Below are 17,603 nucleotides of genomic sequence, written 5' to 3' on the forward strand. Positions count from 1 at the left end.
AGTCAAACATACAAATTTCCTTTGTGGAGGCATTCAGAGCTCAAGCTTTGGAAGCACCATGTGGGTACTGACATTCTCACACATTTCCTTTACTAATTGAATAATGCTATTTGAAAAGTGCTTATATATGTATACATACATACATATATAATATACTTTACTTAAGCCTTACTCTAAGAGCTAAAACTAAGAGCTAAGAGCTAAGAGCTAAGAGCTTTTGTTATTGTTGCCTATTTTTTTCTAATGAGACACTGGGAAAGCAAATATTAAGACATTTACTTACAGTGTCAAAACTATTGAAAGTGATACTTAACAAACAGAACTCATAATTTCTGATTTGGTCCCAAACCTTTTCAGTGTCACACCACCCCTGTACAGTGTACAGTAAAAGCTTACCTGATTAGATAAGTTATATTCTCCTCCACTTTGAACAGTATTATCTATCTGGTCACTTGGGAACATGAGTGGTGGCTTATTTTGGTGATAACTCTGGCAAATGTTTAATTCTGTAGTTACTGGCGACTTACTGTGTTTATTATTCTTCAGTTCTATGAGTATAAGGATGGAGATTTCAACAAATAATTACATAAAAGATAAGTCTGTGTAATCTAATGTCATAAATATTTGTTAAATTTGATTATGATATAAAGCAATTTGAACAGAATCACTCTGCATAGGGCGATGTTTTGTTCAAATTACTTTTACTCTCTTAAAAAAAATAGCCATATTATTCATTATTATCTACTTTGGATCTCCTTTGTCACATCTACAGGCAAAATAGAAATGTTAAACTGTTTTGCAAATAAATTGCTGTTCATCTTAACTCCATATCAACTAAACAGCAAGCTAGTAACTCTATTTCTCTGATATTTCTTCATGTATATTGAATTCTTATGTTTCAATTACTTTATATACACCAATGTATAACTAAATCCATGCTAATTAAAATTTTAAGCAAAACCAAATTATACAGTATACAATATAAGCTTAACAGTTATTGAGCTCAAATCCAGATAAATTAAAAAGTACTCATAAAACCATGAAAACATTTTTAGCATCTGAGAAGCTGTACTTGAAGATACATAATGGATGGTCTGCTCTTGAGATTATTACAGTATAGTGAAGGAGGTTTATCTTTCAATAGATCATTTATAATATACTCTGGTCAAGTATAATAAGAGATAAAATAATAGCAATGCTATGACATACAGATTATAGCACTAAATATGCAAAACCACATTTTAGGTGAATCACTAAAATACACACAATCACATCATCTTAAGTTATCATTGGTTGGTACCTTTGCATAACTTTAGTCGTTTAATGCTAGAAGAGGTTTTGTTTTATTTCAGTGATTTTCTCATGAAAAGTGTAATGATGATATTAAATATAGTAACAGCACTGACCACCACCACTCAAAGTAACTTATATATAACATGAGAACACACAATGTCTTAATAGTTTTATAAAACAAAGATCTAACAAATCACACTAGAAAAATGATATATCCAAAACAGAAGACAATATCAACCCCTTAAGCTTGAGCATCCCAAAGGGGGTGGCATCTCATCTTATTCATCTCTAAGTAGCTAGCAACTAACATGGATCAAGGCTCATGTAATGTGCTTTAAAAATATTTGTTGACTGATTTTCCTATGGACACAGTTGGCATATAAAAGTTTACTAAACTTCAGTGTTTTACATTTATATCCTCAAACACTTTACCAGTAACATTCACAATTTAGCAAATCCCTTAAAAACACTACTCTAAGAGAAAGGACGGATGGGGTAGAAAGATGTTAAGATCTAAGACTAAAAGGTACACAGCAATTCTTGTAGCCCCAGAACTCCAGAATACTGAAGAGAACCTAGCAATGACAACAAGCAATATGTCTAATTTACAGGCAATAGGATGACTTTCAATAAAATGAGCAAGGTACGGGAAGGAACTGGAGAAACAATAAAGAGTAAGTTTTAGCTATTTCTAAGCAAGTAGTCATCTGCATATTTAATCCATTCCTTTGTAGCAGAAAGGATAAGCAAAGTTTCAAAGGGGGTGGGGCAATACAGACACAGGGAAGTGGGGTACACTGGGATGGAGGACTGACATCCAGTATGGGTATCATGTTTTTGGTAGAAGCAATCCTGAACTCTTAAAGTTCTGGAAAGCTCTTTATTACAAGGTCAGAGTAGAATCAGCAGAAATTTATATAGCAGATGCTAGTAACTTTTACTCATCTATTATAATCTAGAAAAAGCAGTAAGTTAATTTATGTTCATGCTTTTTCCCACAGGGGGCTGGGGAGGGGTTGGGATGCGAGGCAAATTATAATGTTGGCCAAGAGATGACAGTTTTGCCAGCTACTTTTATAGCAATGGTCATTCAAAACCACATGCCATTTCTTCCATAAAAGCAAACTGGTTTTGTCCATAAACAGGAATGAAATTTAATACAAATATAAAGGCATCTTTAATGTAGGTGTGAGGTAGGCTGGCAGCCTCAATATCTTGAGTCTAGGAAACTGAAAGAACAATTATCTTCCACTGATATGTTTACCAGGATTCTTGGTAGTGTGGTTAATTAAAAGATATTTAATGATGCAAGCTGAATGATGACTGTGAGTTACCTGCTTTGCAGTTTCTTCTCTAGTAGTGGAAAAGCAGAAATTTTAGGACATTATGTGAACTCAATACTATATGCACTGTAAACAATTAAACAATGTGGGGCTTATGTAAGAATGTATCACTGTTACCAATGGAGAAGAAAAGAGCAAACATACCTAAATGTTTACAATCAAAGTCATAAATTCTGCTGGTTCTTTGGAGGACATATGTTCGGTTTTCTCCTGCATCATTTTTCATTGATTTTCCTATGTCAGGGACAATTCTTCCATTTTTCTGTTTTTGTGTGTCTCTCCTTTTCTTTTCATAGGCCCTAAAAACACAGTATTTTTCCTCTAAAGGTCTCAAAAAAATGAAAACAACTCCCCCCACAAATAAATGAAATTCTCCTATGCTTAACCTCAACCCTAAACATAACCCTACTAACCCCAACTATAGCATAACAACCCTAACCATAACTCTAACCTTAACATTGCTACTAATTTTAAATTTAATTCTAACCTTGACCCCAACCCTAACCATATACTTACTCTAATTCTAAAATTAACCCTAACCTGAGCCATCACCCTAACACTATGTCCAAATACTATACCTAGCCTTAATTAAAACTAATCCTACCCCTAGTTTTTAAACCTAACCCTATACCAAAGACCCTAATCCTAATCCTGAACTTTTTAACTCTAACCCTAAAGCTAACCCTAACCCTAATTTTAAACCCAACCCAAACCCTAACCTAACCTTTGACACTAACCCTAACTATAACCCTATACCTATGAGAGAAAGAAAGAAAGGGGAAAAAAAGAAAAGAAAAAGGAAGGAAGGAAGGATGGATGGAAGACAGAAAGAAAAAAAGAAAAGAAAGAAGAAATTCTCTTAGGTGAAGCTTTCTTCACTACAGTAAAGACTACTTTAATCCTAGATTATTTAAGCCTTTATGGCTTCCACACCTTTCCCCACAAAAACTCATGTACAGTATCTTAAGTCAAAAGATTCCAATATAACCTCAAGTGCTTCCTAATCCATGCTTTTGTATTTCCTACTTAAGCTGATACTATGAGAAAACTGCAAGACGAATCCCATCAGTTGCTTATTCTGTTATTTATGTATTTAGAGAGAAAGCAAGAGCGAGTGAGAGAGAGAAACAGACATATATACATTGATTTGTTGATCCACATATTTATGCATTCATTGGTTGATTCTTTTACGTGTCCTGACTGGGAATTAAACCTGCAACCTCTGCGTGTTGGGACAATGCTCTAACCAACTGAGCTATGTGGCCAGGGCCTCAGCTGCTTATTTTTGTAAATACAGTTTACTGAAACACAGACTCATTCATTCATTCATTCAAGTACTGTCTATGGTTGCTTTTCCTCTAAAAACAGTTGAGTAGGGTAATAGAGGAACATGCCCATAGAAACATTATCTGGCCCTTTATAGAAAAATACCAACCTGTTATAACTTATTACACTGCATTACAATGAATAAACTTACATCAATCTATCCCCTATGAGGTTTTTTTTAAAACTTACTTTATTGTTGTTCAATCCCTATGAGTTTCATAAGGGCAAGAATTAATCAAATTCTTCTTTTCCTGCACCAATACAATAACTACAGAGGAAATGAATGAAAGAAAAAAAGACCAAGAACTTCATTCAGACTCGTGTTTAACAACTAGTTGACTCTTAAAGGGTAGATTAAGAACAACTCCTTGAAATGTCTTAAGGTTTTATTTACCTTTTAGATTTATTCCATATGACAGAAATTCAAGAAAAGTATTACTGCCTTTTGAGTCTAAGATGAAAGAGAACTTCATAACTGGCATTTCCATAAAAAGAAATTAAAACCACTTTACACTGGTTATATGAGTATATACATTTTTAAAAGCTCATTAAATTGTATACCTAAAATGGGTGCACTCTATCAAATGTAAATTATACCTCAATAAAACTGTCTTTTTTAAAAGTTAAAAAGTACTTTACCTTAATTGTTCTAGAAAATTATCAATGTGCTCTTTCCAATTTTCTGGAAAGCCAAACATAAACTTCCTTATGAGATAATTTGGATATCCTATTTAACGATAAACAAACAAAATTAGCTAAAAAACTAGAAATTTAAAGAGATGTCAATTATTATATCATTAAAAATATATATACTTGATGTTTACTATGTGCCAGGCACTGTTGCAGACACTGAGGATTCAGCAATTAACAAAACAACCCAAAACCCCTGCCTTCATGGAACTTGCCTTCTAGTGTGAAACAGAAAACAAAGCAATAAATAAACTATCTTGTTAGATGGTCATTGACGCTATGGAGAAAAATTATGCAGTTAAGGGGGAATACAGGTACCAGAGTATTCATGCCAACAGCATTTTTAAAAAGGTAGTCACAGATGTTCTTACTGAAATGGCATCATCTGAGTAAAGCTCTGAAGGACTTGAAGTAACCCATGTGGCAATAAGAAGTTAAAACACTGGAAGCAGAGAGAACAAAAGGCTATGAGGCACATGTGTGCCTGGTCCACTTATAGAACAAAGAGCCTAGTTAAAGTGGAGTGAGGAGAGAGGCTAATACTAGAAGGCTACTCAGATGTGTAACAGAGGCAGTATAGGAGCGTAGGATACAAGGCCTTGGAGTCAGTTTACAGCCCCAGTCTTTTACTTTGGGTAAGAGGGAAAGCTATGGAAATATTACAACCAGAGGGGGCATAGGAGTTGACATTAACAGGACTGTAATAGCTGCTATTTTGAAAAGAGTCTGTGGACGTGGAGAAACAATGAGACCAGTAAGGAGGTTGAGGGAAGCCTAGGTTCCGGATATATTATGGCGATAATGCTAATAGGATGTACTGACACACTACAGGTGTGGGTATGAGAGAAATTCAGGATTTAAGGATGTCTCCGAGTATTCTGTCTAGCCAATGGAAGCATGGAAAGAGGGGGAAAACTGTAGGCTATGCAGATTTAAGGGAGAAGATCAGGTTTTAGATATATAGTCATGTACCGCATAAGGATGTTTCGGTCAACAATGGACTGTATATATGAAGGTGTTCCCATTAGATCATAATGGAGCTGAAAAATTTGTAGTGCCTAGTGACTTTGTAGTTGGCATGATGTCAAAAATTTGTATCACCTATTGATGTTGTACCATCATGATGTCACAGTGAGTGCATTACTTACAGCTATTAATATAGAATAAGGATATAAAGATTTTTGTGTAGCTCTACAATATTTATGTTTTAAGTTATTGCAAAAACAGTTTAAAAGATAAAAAAATTAAAAAGTTTACAGAGTTGAAAATTAACCACAGTAAGCTATGGTTAATTTATTATTAAAGAAAAATATTTTTATAAACTTAATGTAGCCTAAGTATACTGTACTTAAAAAATCTACAGTGGTGGACAATAATGTCCTAGGCCTTCACATTCACTCACCACTCACTCTCTCAACTCATTCAGAGCAACTTCCAGTCCTGCAATCTCTATTCATGGTTAAGTGACCTACACAGGTTACCATTTTTATCTTTTATACCATATTTTTACTATACCTTTTCTATGTTTGATACATAAATACCATTGTGTTGCAACTGCCTACAATATTCAGTAGAATAATATGCTGTGTAGGTGTGTAGCTTAGGAGCAATACACGATACTACACAACCTAGGTGTGTAGTAGGCTATACTATCTAGGTTTGTGTAAGTGCACTCTATGATGTCCACACAACAACGAAACTACTTACCATTTCTCAGAACATATGTCTGTCATCAAGCAATGCATGATTGTATTAAGTCTGAGATGGCTGCAGACATCATAATGGAGATGTCAAATGAACAGATGGAAAAGGAGTTGAATGGCTAGGGGAGTATTCTTGGTTAAAGATACAAATTTGGCACTTGTCACCATATAGGTAAGAAATAAAGCCTAAAAGAAATTGGTACAGCACTTAATATAGAAAGAGCCCTAATCTACCCTATTATTAAGATGCAAAGAAGGAAAAATGAACAAAGAAACCACAGGGAGTAAGACAGCATGAAAATTGGAATATGGTATTCCAGAAGCCAAATTAAGAAAGTGTTTCAAGGAGTTAAGTATGATTAACTGTGTCAAGTTCATAATGGATTTAGCAATGGGGCGGGGGGGGGGGGCCACTGGTGACTTTGATAAAGGCTGTTTCAGTGAAGAATTGGAGATTAAAGCATGATTAAAGAGAATTCAAGAAAAAATGGGAAAAACCTCAAGGGTAATTAGATATAACAAATCTTCTGAGTTATTTTGCTGTCACTAAGAGCAATAGTGGTTGAAAGAAGTGTGGTTAAAAGATGGACTGTTCTCTCAAAAAAAAAAAGAGGGATTGTTTTTGACAGAAGGGAGGATCACTGCAGTGATATCTTTGAGTTAAGAGGGGAAATGGGAGCTAGAGTACAAATGGAGAGACTGACACAGACAGAAACAGGGACTGTTGATCCATATAAAAGGAGGTCCAGATGCAAGCAGGTCAGTAGATAAAACGTTCTCTTCTGATTGTTCCTATTGCTCGGGTGATACCCTCCCTCCCCTATCCCATCTCCCAATCTGAAAGAGGGAGGAAGGGGGTATTGGAGATCTGTAAAAATATGAAGTAGTCATCAAGGAGGATGGGAAATTGAATGGATTAGAGAAATGTGGTAGGAGACCAGGGGCACTAAGGGACCACAACCTGCTCCTAATAATCATAAATTTAAAGTAGACTGTTCAGATGTGTTTTTCTTCAGTCACTTTCAGACAGAAAATTAGATTATGCCAAGACAGGTTGTGCTGGGCAGGTTTAACAAAAAGAGGACCTAGGGAGTTAAACTACATTCTCATAAAGCAATTCTTACCAAATAAGAAACACTTCACTTGAACTAAAAAAAAAATCACTAGACTTATTTAAACAGTCAAATAGTTGTACATAGTGTGATCAATCCTGTTTTAATTTTTAATTACGGTTGATTCACAACTTTAAAACACCCAATTGAAAGTAAAAAAATGTATATTAGTATTAGAAAAATGGTTAATTGCTTCACTTATTAAAATAACTTATTAATCAACAATCAGTCATTACCTGCTTCTTTCATGGAAATCCGATCTATCATTCCTTTTAATATATAAATGTTGCCTGATAATGTCCTAAGTTTGTTTTGTTCAATTCGTTCTATGATTGCATTACTGTGCCAATATATGTTAGTGATGTCTCTAGGAGGAAAAAATAGCTTAGTTAAGGCAAAAAAATTCATATTTTACCAGTAGTCAGTCACAATGTACATAGATAAGTGTATATATTTATAATATAAAGTAATAAATTTGTATTCCAGCTATATTAACAATATTATTAATCTAATTATAAGACATTTGAGGGCCAAGCACTGCAGAACTCAACTGCTTGGCTAATGTGGTCCTCAGAGTATGTGCCAAGAAACTGCGCCGTGACCAAACCATACCCCTAATATATCATTATCATTAGCACGGAAGCAGGTAACATCTCTAAATATATGGTGTTGACAATGCTTGCAATTCCATCTTAACTGAGGCTAAGCTTCCAAATAATGACTTCCCTGTCCCTGTCCTCAGGGCCTGTACTGTATTAGATTTCATATAATAATACAGTTTGGATCCATCTAATCTTGCGAGTTTTTTTTTTTTAAGATTTTATTTATTTTTAGAGAGAGGGGAAGGAAGGGACAAAGAGAAGAAGAGAAACACTGATATGAGAGACAAACATAGATCGGTTGCCTACTGCACGTGCCCCAACCAGGGACTGAACCTACAACCCAGGCATGTGCCCTGACTGGGAATCAAACTGGTGACCTTTTGCTTTGAACCAACTGAGACACATTGGTCTGGGTTAATCTTGTGGGTTTTTTACCATCCCTATACAGCCCAATATTTTTACCTTTCTCTTTGAAAAGTACAAAAAAGAAGTTCCAGGGAAAACAAACTGCAATGTCAATCATTTACCCATAAATCCTCTCTTAATATTTTCTTAAATGAAGCTAAGAATAAATACAAAACAGAATGAAATATAAAGATCTATTAGTTGAACATTCTTCAGTTCACTAGATAATAATAAACATACTATATCTAAGCGTAATAAGAAAGTGAAGTTCCTTTCATTTGGTGAAATGGAACTAAATTCATACATTGTACCTTAATAAAGTATTACTTTTCATCCTGTTTTTTTTTGCTTTATTAATTTTATTTCACAAACATTTAAATAACACTTCAAAGTACTGTTCTCAAGTCTTAAAAATATAGCTAATTTAAACCTCAAATAACCCAAAAGACATTATTATTGCCATTATAGAAATGAAAAAACTGAGAATGAAGGAGAATACAGAATTTGCACAAGTCATACAGTCAATAAGCAGCAGCAGTGGGATTCCAAGCAAGGCAATCTACGCTGCATTTTGGATATTCAGGAAATGCGCACGAACAGGCAGAAATGAAGTGGGCAAAACAGATTTTATACATTCCACTTACAAACTTCCAGGTAAGTACTTTAACAGTGATATACTGTATTGTTTTCACTACATAAATTTTTAATGATTTTTTCTTTTTTACTACTAAGAAATTGATTTTGAACAGGAAATGGTGCTAATAGATTAGCAGAATTAAGCAAAGCCCACTTACCTGATGATGCTCACTTTAGGGAGAACCAGAAAGTGCCAATGATTACTTATTATGTAGCTGTATGGCAAAGTTTTTAATTAATTTTGATTCACTGGCTTGATCACTAATTTATATCTGGATGTCCCAATTTAGATGTGAGAATCTGGACTGAAATGCATGTAGTAAATATTAACTAACCATACGTAATTAAGCAGCGAATACCAGTCAACTTACTAAACCTCTGGGAAAAAAATAAAGCATTGCATATAAAGATTTGAGCTGTCACTATTTTAAAAATAACCTGAAAGGCAAAAACAGGAAAGCTGGTTACAATCAACATGTATAGTCATTTTACTTTTTGCCTTCAGTTTGCAGCCTAGTTAGACAGTCGTTTTACAGGAAAATAATATTTCTCATGCTTCTCCTTTTAACCTGATATACAGTGTCTTATTTTATTAAAAGAATATTAAAATGTTATACTCACATCAGTTTTCCTTCTACACATATAGCAGTGTTATTGTTGATGATTTTAATCATCCATTCCTGTAGTTGGACTACCTAATCAAGGATAAAATAAAGTATATACTTTCTGCATTACTTGTAACATAAATATTGCGAAATCAATTTACATTAAAAAATTCATTAGTAATCCAAATGATTCCTTAGTGCACATCTATATAAAAATCACATTCTATTTGAAATAGCAATAAGATTAAAATCTCTTGTAAACAATAAACAGAAAAGGTGAATGGCAAGAGACTGAACTGTAGTAGTACTATAGTATGTTCTACAATCCAGAATCAATTATATTTTAACTATTCTTAATATCTAATATCTCACTACTGGCAAAAAAAATTACCTAAAATCCTAAGAAAGCCATTAAAACATCAATTCCCACCAAAAGACCCAATAACTTGGAGAAAATGAGTCAGCTATGTAGTATACATGTCACCATCACTATTATCACTGAAAAATTACATCATATTTTTTTGCAAAGTTGAAGTTGCATTCAATTTTCTATAAGCTTTAAAGATAATTGCTAATAATCTATATTTAACAACATTCTATTCCAAAGTAAATATCTGAACAGCTCAGAGAATTCCTTATTCTAGGGCAAGTAAAATTCTATTATAAAGGAAAACTTCTGTGAACACCTGTGCTAAGAAATTATTTTTTCTATTGTGTAATAATTTAACATTGAACTATTTCTGATGAGATATATAGCCCAAAGGCATAAAATAACTAATTTGTCAAGTCATGTACTTTATATATAAAATCATAAATTTATATATAAAGGTAAATTCTCCAATGGTAGTTTTATGTTGACTCAAGAAAAGATGTTAAAATGGAATGATATTCTTAGTTACTGCCCTTCTGAAATTATGTTCATTTAAAAAAATATAAGTAGGACTCAGGGAAGAAACAACAAAATCTCTTTTTTCTACTTCCACATTTGGAACTACCTGAGATATATCAAAGAATAAGTCAAATGGTTTCAAAAGTAAAAGTTAACACTAGGTAGTGTTCCAAGTACCTCAGATGCATTGACTCATGCTATCCTCACACCACTAGGGAGGCAGGTACTATTAACTTCATTTTACAAATGAAGAAACTCTGTAAGGTCTAGTTGAATAATATAAATAACTTGTCCACGTCACACACAGCTCGTTAGTGGCACAGATGGGTTGTAAAAATGGAATTCTAGCTCCAGAGTCCTGTACCATACTGCTTTCATATTCACTCAGCAAATACTTGCTGAAGACTATGTGATGAGGCTGAATATCTCCAGGACTGAATTATGTATAGTCCTGTAAATCACGGTAAAAGCTTAGTGTTTTCTCTCTCTCTCTTTTTCATTCCGTATCTGAGGACATGCTTATTGATTTTAGAGAAAGGGGAATGGAGGGAGGGAGGAGGAGACAGAAAGAAAAACATTGATCAGTTGCCCAAACAAGCACTCAACTCAAAACCTAGGCATGTACCTAACCTGGAATTGAACCCGTGACCCTTCAGTGTAAGGAATGACGCTCCAAACCAACTGAGCCACACCAGCCAGGACAGTGTTCTCTCTTGAGATAAGAAGTTACTAGAAACTTTTGAACAGAGGATGACATGATTTAATATTTTAAGGAGCTGCTGGGTGGAAATTGAGGATTAAATAAAGACTCTGGCTGCTGTCTGGAAAAAAACCACCATTAGCATTTTAAAAATGAAGGGGCAAACTTTTAACAATTTTACACTGTATCTTTCTCCTTGCACTTGTTCCATTCCAGTTTCTTCAGAGAATGTCCTAATATTAACAGTTTGATGGTCTGAAGTCTTTTATTGGTCACTATATTACAACAGAAAAAAAATTCCAAATCCTTAGATGCTATATGTAATTCCTTTCTCTATTGTTCTGTTAATAGTACTGCAGAAATCAGGTAAAATAATTACAAACAGAAATAGAATTAGTGTTCATCCTCAAAGGGAGTAAGTAAATTGTTGAAGGCTATACAACTAATAATACAGCATAAGATTTAACACCTGTGTCTACTTACTTTCAAACCACTACTCTTTACATTAGGCCACACTGCCTCTATGTTAAATAATTAAAAAAACAAACATGAAGGCACTGTTAATAATGAGAGAGCATAAGAGCTCAAGCTCCTGAAGAATGGGGATAAAAAAATAAAAAACACACACACATCTGCCTTAAGGGTTTCCTACCTTATTATTTTTAACTCCATCTGTGATAGTTTGACATATACTTGGCAGAGGAAGCCTTGAAGCGTATCTTTTTGATCTCCGAGGTATTGTTACATCGACTCTTGGAGTTGCAAGCACAATTTTACATGTGTCATTTACAGAACCTGGAAGAGCACTTTCGCCGGGCATTGTCTTCTCATTTCCTTCCTTAATTTCTGGTCGTGAAGTTCCTTTTGTTGTTACTTTACTATCAGAAACCGTTAATTGACAGCCATTTTTAATAGAAACACAGTTAGTATTGAGAGTCTCAACAGTAGTATTTTGGGATTTTTCATAGGCAGAATCAATGCCTTCTAAAACAAACATGTTCTTTTTGAACTTGGTGGTTGCAATTGTATTCTCCTTTGAAAGAAGAATTTGTTTCCCCAGCTGAGATCTAGTTAACACTCTATTTGAGACTTCTGCAGCTGAAATATTTTCACATTCTTGGTTCAGAATTGGAAGCTCTGCAAAAACCACAAAGTCAAACCAAGTTTGTAGAAAATTCATATGAAATTTAAAAGAGAAATGGGACAATTTATAACTGTTTATATTTAAAAGAAGTCATTGGGTTATGAAACTCCACCCTCCTGCCCAGTCCTTCTCCAAGTGCCTCTGGCTTTTATGATTTAATCTTTCATCCACAGTCAAAGCTTGTTGCCTACACAGGGGAAATAATTATCCAGAACATTTAACAATACATTCAAATAACAGACTAAGGAACAAAACCAAAAGCACTTTACCATAAGTTAAGTTGTGCAGAGGTGTTTTCTTTGCCTGTTGACATTGAATCATTGGCTTTACTGGGAGTAAAATATTACTTGATGGTTCTAGAGGAACTTTTTGGGCTGAGTCTGAGATTTTTTTTGAAGAAAGAAGTTGAGTTGTATTGATATTAGTCACTGAGAAGGAAAAAAAAATGCCTTTTAAAAATCTTGAAATAAAGACTTAGGTTCAGTAACAACCAGACCAGTATAGTATATATACTTTTACATAAGTTTTACCCTTTATAATCTTCTCATGCTTTCACTTGATTCCTGTGCTAAGAAAGAATTTTTAAAAACTTCTCCATGTCACAACTTGCAAGCTCTAGACAAAAGTATACCACTGGACTTATAAGCCTAGAGAACTGGAATAAAATTCTGGTGCTGACACAAATCACGTACATATATGCTAAAATTACATATGAAAGTCCAGCCAGTTTTGAAAATCCTGATTCTGCTTCAGGCTGCTATAAATGCCTAAAATGTGAAAGAACAGTGGAAGAGATATAACTTATACTTTAAAAATCAAAATGTTGAGACTCAATAGCAAACTTAATCATAACTTATAACCCTTTAACAGCTCTTTAGCAGGTCTTTAAAGCACAATGCTGATACGCTTATCAACTGGACAACATAAACTACAAGTACTGCTTATATTTTATTCTACTATACCTCCTAGATCAATATAGAAATGTTTATTTCACACACAAAAAGAAAGGTAATAGACTTAAAATTTATGCCAGAGAAGGAAAACTAAATGTATGTTTAATTTCAAGTGTTGGTCAGAGGAATGGTGGCATGAGAGATCCTCTTAATCTCCCCTCCTTGAAGTTTCAACAATCTGAACAGCCATATCTCAAGACAAGATTCCCTGCTCAACACACAAACATGCCTGAGAGATCCATCCATTGAAACATCTAAAGGTGGGCAAGTGGAGCAAATAGAGCAAAAGGAGAATGACAGAATGACATAGCAGCAAAAGCAGTAATAAGAGGGAAGTTTAAAGATTTGTATTTACTTATTTTTAGAGAGGAGGGAAGGGAGGGTGAAAGAGGAAGAGAACCATCGCTGTGCAAGAGATGTATCAATTGGTTGCTTCTTGCACACCCCCAACTGGGGACCTGGCCCACAACCCAGGAATGTGTCCTGACCAACCCAGGCGTGTGTCCTGACTGGGAATTGAAGCAGCAGCCTTATAATTTGCAGACGGGCACTCAATTCACTGAGCCACACCAACCAGGGAGAGGGAAGTTTATATTATTGCAGGCCTATGTCAAGAAATAGGAGAAACCCCAAGTTAATCTAACAGTACAACTTAACAAGGTAACCTGGAGCCAGCAGAAGAAAGGAAATAATAGAAGTCAGAGCAGAATTGAATATAGAACAAAAAGACTATACGAAAAATTAAGAAAACAAAGAGCTTGTTCTTTGAAAAGATTAGTAAAATTGACAACTCACTAGAGCTAGACTCACTAGGGATAAAAGAGAAAAGATTCATATAAACAAAATCAGAAGTGAAAGAAAAGTTGCCACAGATACCACAGATATACAAAGGATCATACTGGAGTACTATGAATGATTATGTGCCACAAAGTTCAGTAACCCAGAAGAAATGGATACATTTCTAGAAATATGTAACCTTCCCAGACTAAATCATGAAAAAATGGGAAATCTAAATAGACTAATCAGCAGTGGGGAAATTGACACAACCATCAAAAACTTCCCACAAAATAAAAGTCCAGGACCAGATGGCTTCACCACTGAATTCTACCAAATATTCAAAGAATATTTGATACCTGTCCTCAAACTCTTCCAAATAAACTGAAGAGGCAATACTTCCTTACAATTTTAATGAGGCCAACATAGCCCTGGTACCAGAACTTGGCAAGGGTAACATTGAAAAAGAAAACTACATACCAATATCACTAATGAATATGGATGCAAAAATCCTAAACAAAATATGAGCAAATCAAATACAATAATACATTAAAAAATACTCAACAAAATGGATATAAAAGGAAAGTACCACAACATAATAAAGGCTATATATGACAAACCCTCAGTTAATATCATAATTAATGGTGAAAAAGTGAAAGCTTTTCCACTAAAATCAGGAAAAGACAAGGATACCCACCCTTACTACCCACATTCAATATAGTTTTGGAAACCCTAGCCAGAGCAATCAGGCAAGAGAAAGGAGTAGAAATTGGGAAGGAAAAAGTAAAAGTATCACTTTTTGCAGATGACATGATTCTGTATGTAGAAAACCCTAAAGACTCCACCAAAAAACTATCAGAAACAATAAACATACAGTAAAGTTGCAGTATACAAAGTCAATGTATAAAAATCCATTGTTTTCCTGTATACTATCAATAAAATTTCAGAAAAAAATAAACGATTCCTTTTGCAATTGCAACCAAAATAAAATATAAAAATAAAACAGACTTCCAGTCAGGATGGAGGAGTAGGTAGACACACTTCGCCTCCTTGCACAACCACAAAGAGGCCTGCATGGTTCTAGAACATACAGAACATTGAGAAATTATTGAGTATGGCAAAAACATAAGGAAAGAAATAAAGGCTACAACAAGGGAAATAAAGAAAAATCCACAGGGAACCAACAGTGAAGGGAAGAAAGGGAATCACAACTAACCCCTAAATAAAGAACACCCAGAACTGCCAGAAAATTGAACTGTATGGAAGTCTGACAAACAAGGATTTAAAGAAGTCACATTCATCCAGACCAGTAGGAGGGGCGGAGATGGGGAGCTGGGATGGAGAGGATATGGTGCAGTGTGGCGAGCCAGTGGAACAGGTAGTCCCACATTCATGTGTAGCGGATAAAAATTGGGAGGAATACATTGGGAGAGAGCAATTCCAGTCCCAGGCCCGACTGTGCAGCCCAGGGTTCCAGCACTGGGAAGATAAAAAGCCTCACAACTTCTGGCTATAAAAAGCAGTGGGTTGGGGCAGTGGAAGAAACTGCCAATTTCTCAGGAGAGCCCATTTAAAGGGCCTGCATTGTTCTAGAACATAAGCAAACCCACCCACTCTGGGAATCATCACCAAGGAAGCAGACAGAAGGGCACCAGTAGCATATGGGAAATGGCTGAAGCAAATGGAAACAGGGCGAATGCTGGGTAAGTCTCCAGAGGCCAGGCAGTGGCATTGTCCCCCCTCTAACCCCTTGTCCACATACAGCACCACAAAGCAGTGAAACGGGCTGCCCCACCCTGGTGAATACCTAAGGCCCCACCCCTTACAACTTAATTGGTGCATTAAGACAGGGAGTCAGCAGCTCTACCTAATACACAGACGCAAATACAGGGAGGCTGCCAACTTGGGGAGACAAAGAAATATGGCCCAAGTGAAAGAACAGAACAAAACCCCACAAAAAGAACTAAGCAAAATGGAGATAGTCAACCTATCAGATGCAGAGTTCAAAACATGGATGATAAGGATGTTGAGAGAAATTACTGAGTACAGCAAAAACATAAAGAAATAAATAAAGGCTATAACAAATGAAATAAAGAAAAACCTACAGGGAACCAACAGTGAAGGGAAGAAAGCCAGGATTTAAATCAACAATTTGGAACATAGGGAAGAAATAAAAATTCAACCAGAACAGAATGAAGAAACAAGAATTCAAAACAAAAACAAAAAAACAAAAAAACAAGGAGAGTATAAGAAGACTCTGGGAAATCTCCAAAAGAGATTATTCCTATCTGAATAATAGGAAATCTCCAAAAGAGATTGTTCCTATCTGAATAATAGGAATGTCAGAAGGAAAAGAGGAAGAACAAGAAATTAAAAGTTTATTTGGAAAAATAGAAGAAAACTTTCCTAATTTGGCAAGGAAATAAAAATGCAAGTCCAGGAAGCACACAGAGTTCCAAACAAGTTAGGCCCAAAGAGGAACACGCCAAGACACATCATAATTAAAATGCCAAAGGTTAAAAATAAAGAGAGAATCTTAAAGCAGCAAGAGAAAAGTAAAGCGTTACCTACAAAGGAATGCCCATAAGATTGTCAGCTGATTTCTCAAAAGAAACTTTGCAAGAAGGGGCTGGAAAGAAGTATTCAAAGTCATGGAAAACAAGGACCTACAACCTAGATTACTCTACCCAGCAAAGCTATCATTTGGAATGGAAGGGCAGATAACATGCCTCCCAGACCAGGTAAAGTTAAAAAGAGTTCATCATCACCAAGCCATTAGTACATGAAATGTTAAAGGGACTTATTTAAGAAAAAGAAGATCAAAAGTATAAATATTAAAATGACAATAAATTCACAACTATCAACAACTGAATGTAAAAAAACAAAAACAAACTAAGCAATCGACTAGAACAGGAACAGAATCATAGACATGGAGATCACAAGGGTTATCAGTTGGGAGGAAGAAGGGGGAGCATGGGGGAAAAGGTACAGGGATTAAAAAGCATGATTAGTAGGTACAAAACACACAAGGGGATGTTAAGAACACTATAGGGAACGGAGAGGCCAAGGACCTTATATGCATGACTCATGGACATGAAATAAGGGGAGGGACAGCTAGAGGGAAGCGGGGAAGGGAACCTACTCCTTCGTGGAGTAGGACAAAGGGAGAGAAAATTAGGGTAAGTTTAACAACATAATCAATAAAATATACTTAAAAATAAAGTTAATTAAAGTAAAATACCTAGGAGTAAACTTGACAAAAGATGCGAAGGGCCTATATACAGGAAACTACAAAGCATTATTAAAAGAGATTGAAACAGACACAATGAAATAGAAAGATATCCCATGTACATGGATTAGAAGAATCAACATAGTTAAAATGGGCATATTACTTAAAGCAACATGTGGATTTAATGCACTCCCCATCA

General features: G+C 35.1%; 1 protein-coding gene across 2 annotated transcripts in view; it reads right to left on the reverse strand.

The window, feature by feature from the left end:
- Positions 1–17,603, reverse strand: part of MIS18BP1 (MIS18 binding protein 1) — a 59,613-nt gene that overhangs the window by 31,201 nt on the left and 10,809 nt on the right. For both annotated transcript variants that reach the window (XM_045848530.1, XM_045848531.1), the window contains exons 3-9: positions 12,718–12,876; positions 11,957–12,441; positions 9,732–9,805; positions 7,704–7,834; positions 4,602–4,689; positions 2,781–2,935; positions 397–548 (exon numbers count right to left, since the gene is read on the reverse strand). In XM_045848530.1, coding sequence (XP_045704486.1) covers positions 397–548; positions 2,781–2,935; positions 4,602–4,689; positions 7,704–7,834; positions 9,732–9,805; positions 11,957–12,441; positions 12,718–12,876 — 1,244 coding nt within the window. The remainder of the gene's footprint in view (positions 1–396; positions 549–2,780; positions 2,936–4,601; positions 4,690–7,703; positions 7,835–9,731; positions 9,806–11,956; positions 12,442–12,717; positions 12,877–17,603) is intronic.

Source organism: Phyllostomus hastatus, unplaced genomic scaffold, assembly GCF_019186645.2.
Source record: "Phyllostomus hastatus isolate PE091 unplaced genomic scaffold, TTU_PhHast_1.1 phas_contig_62, whole genome shotgun sequence".
Classification (NCBI taxonomy): domain Eukaryota; kingdom Metazoa; phylum Chordata; class Mammalia; order Chiroptera; family Phyllostomidae; genus Phyllostomus; species Phyllostomus hastatus.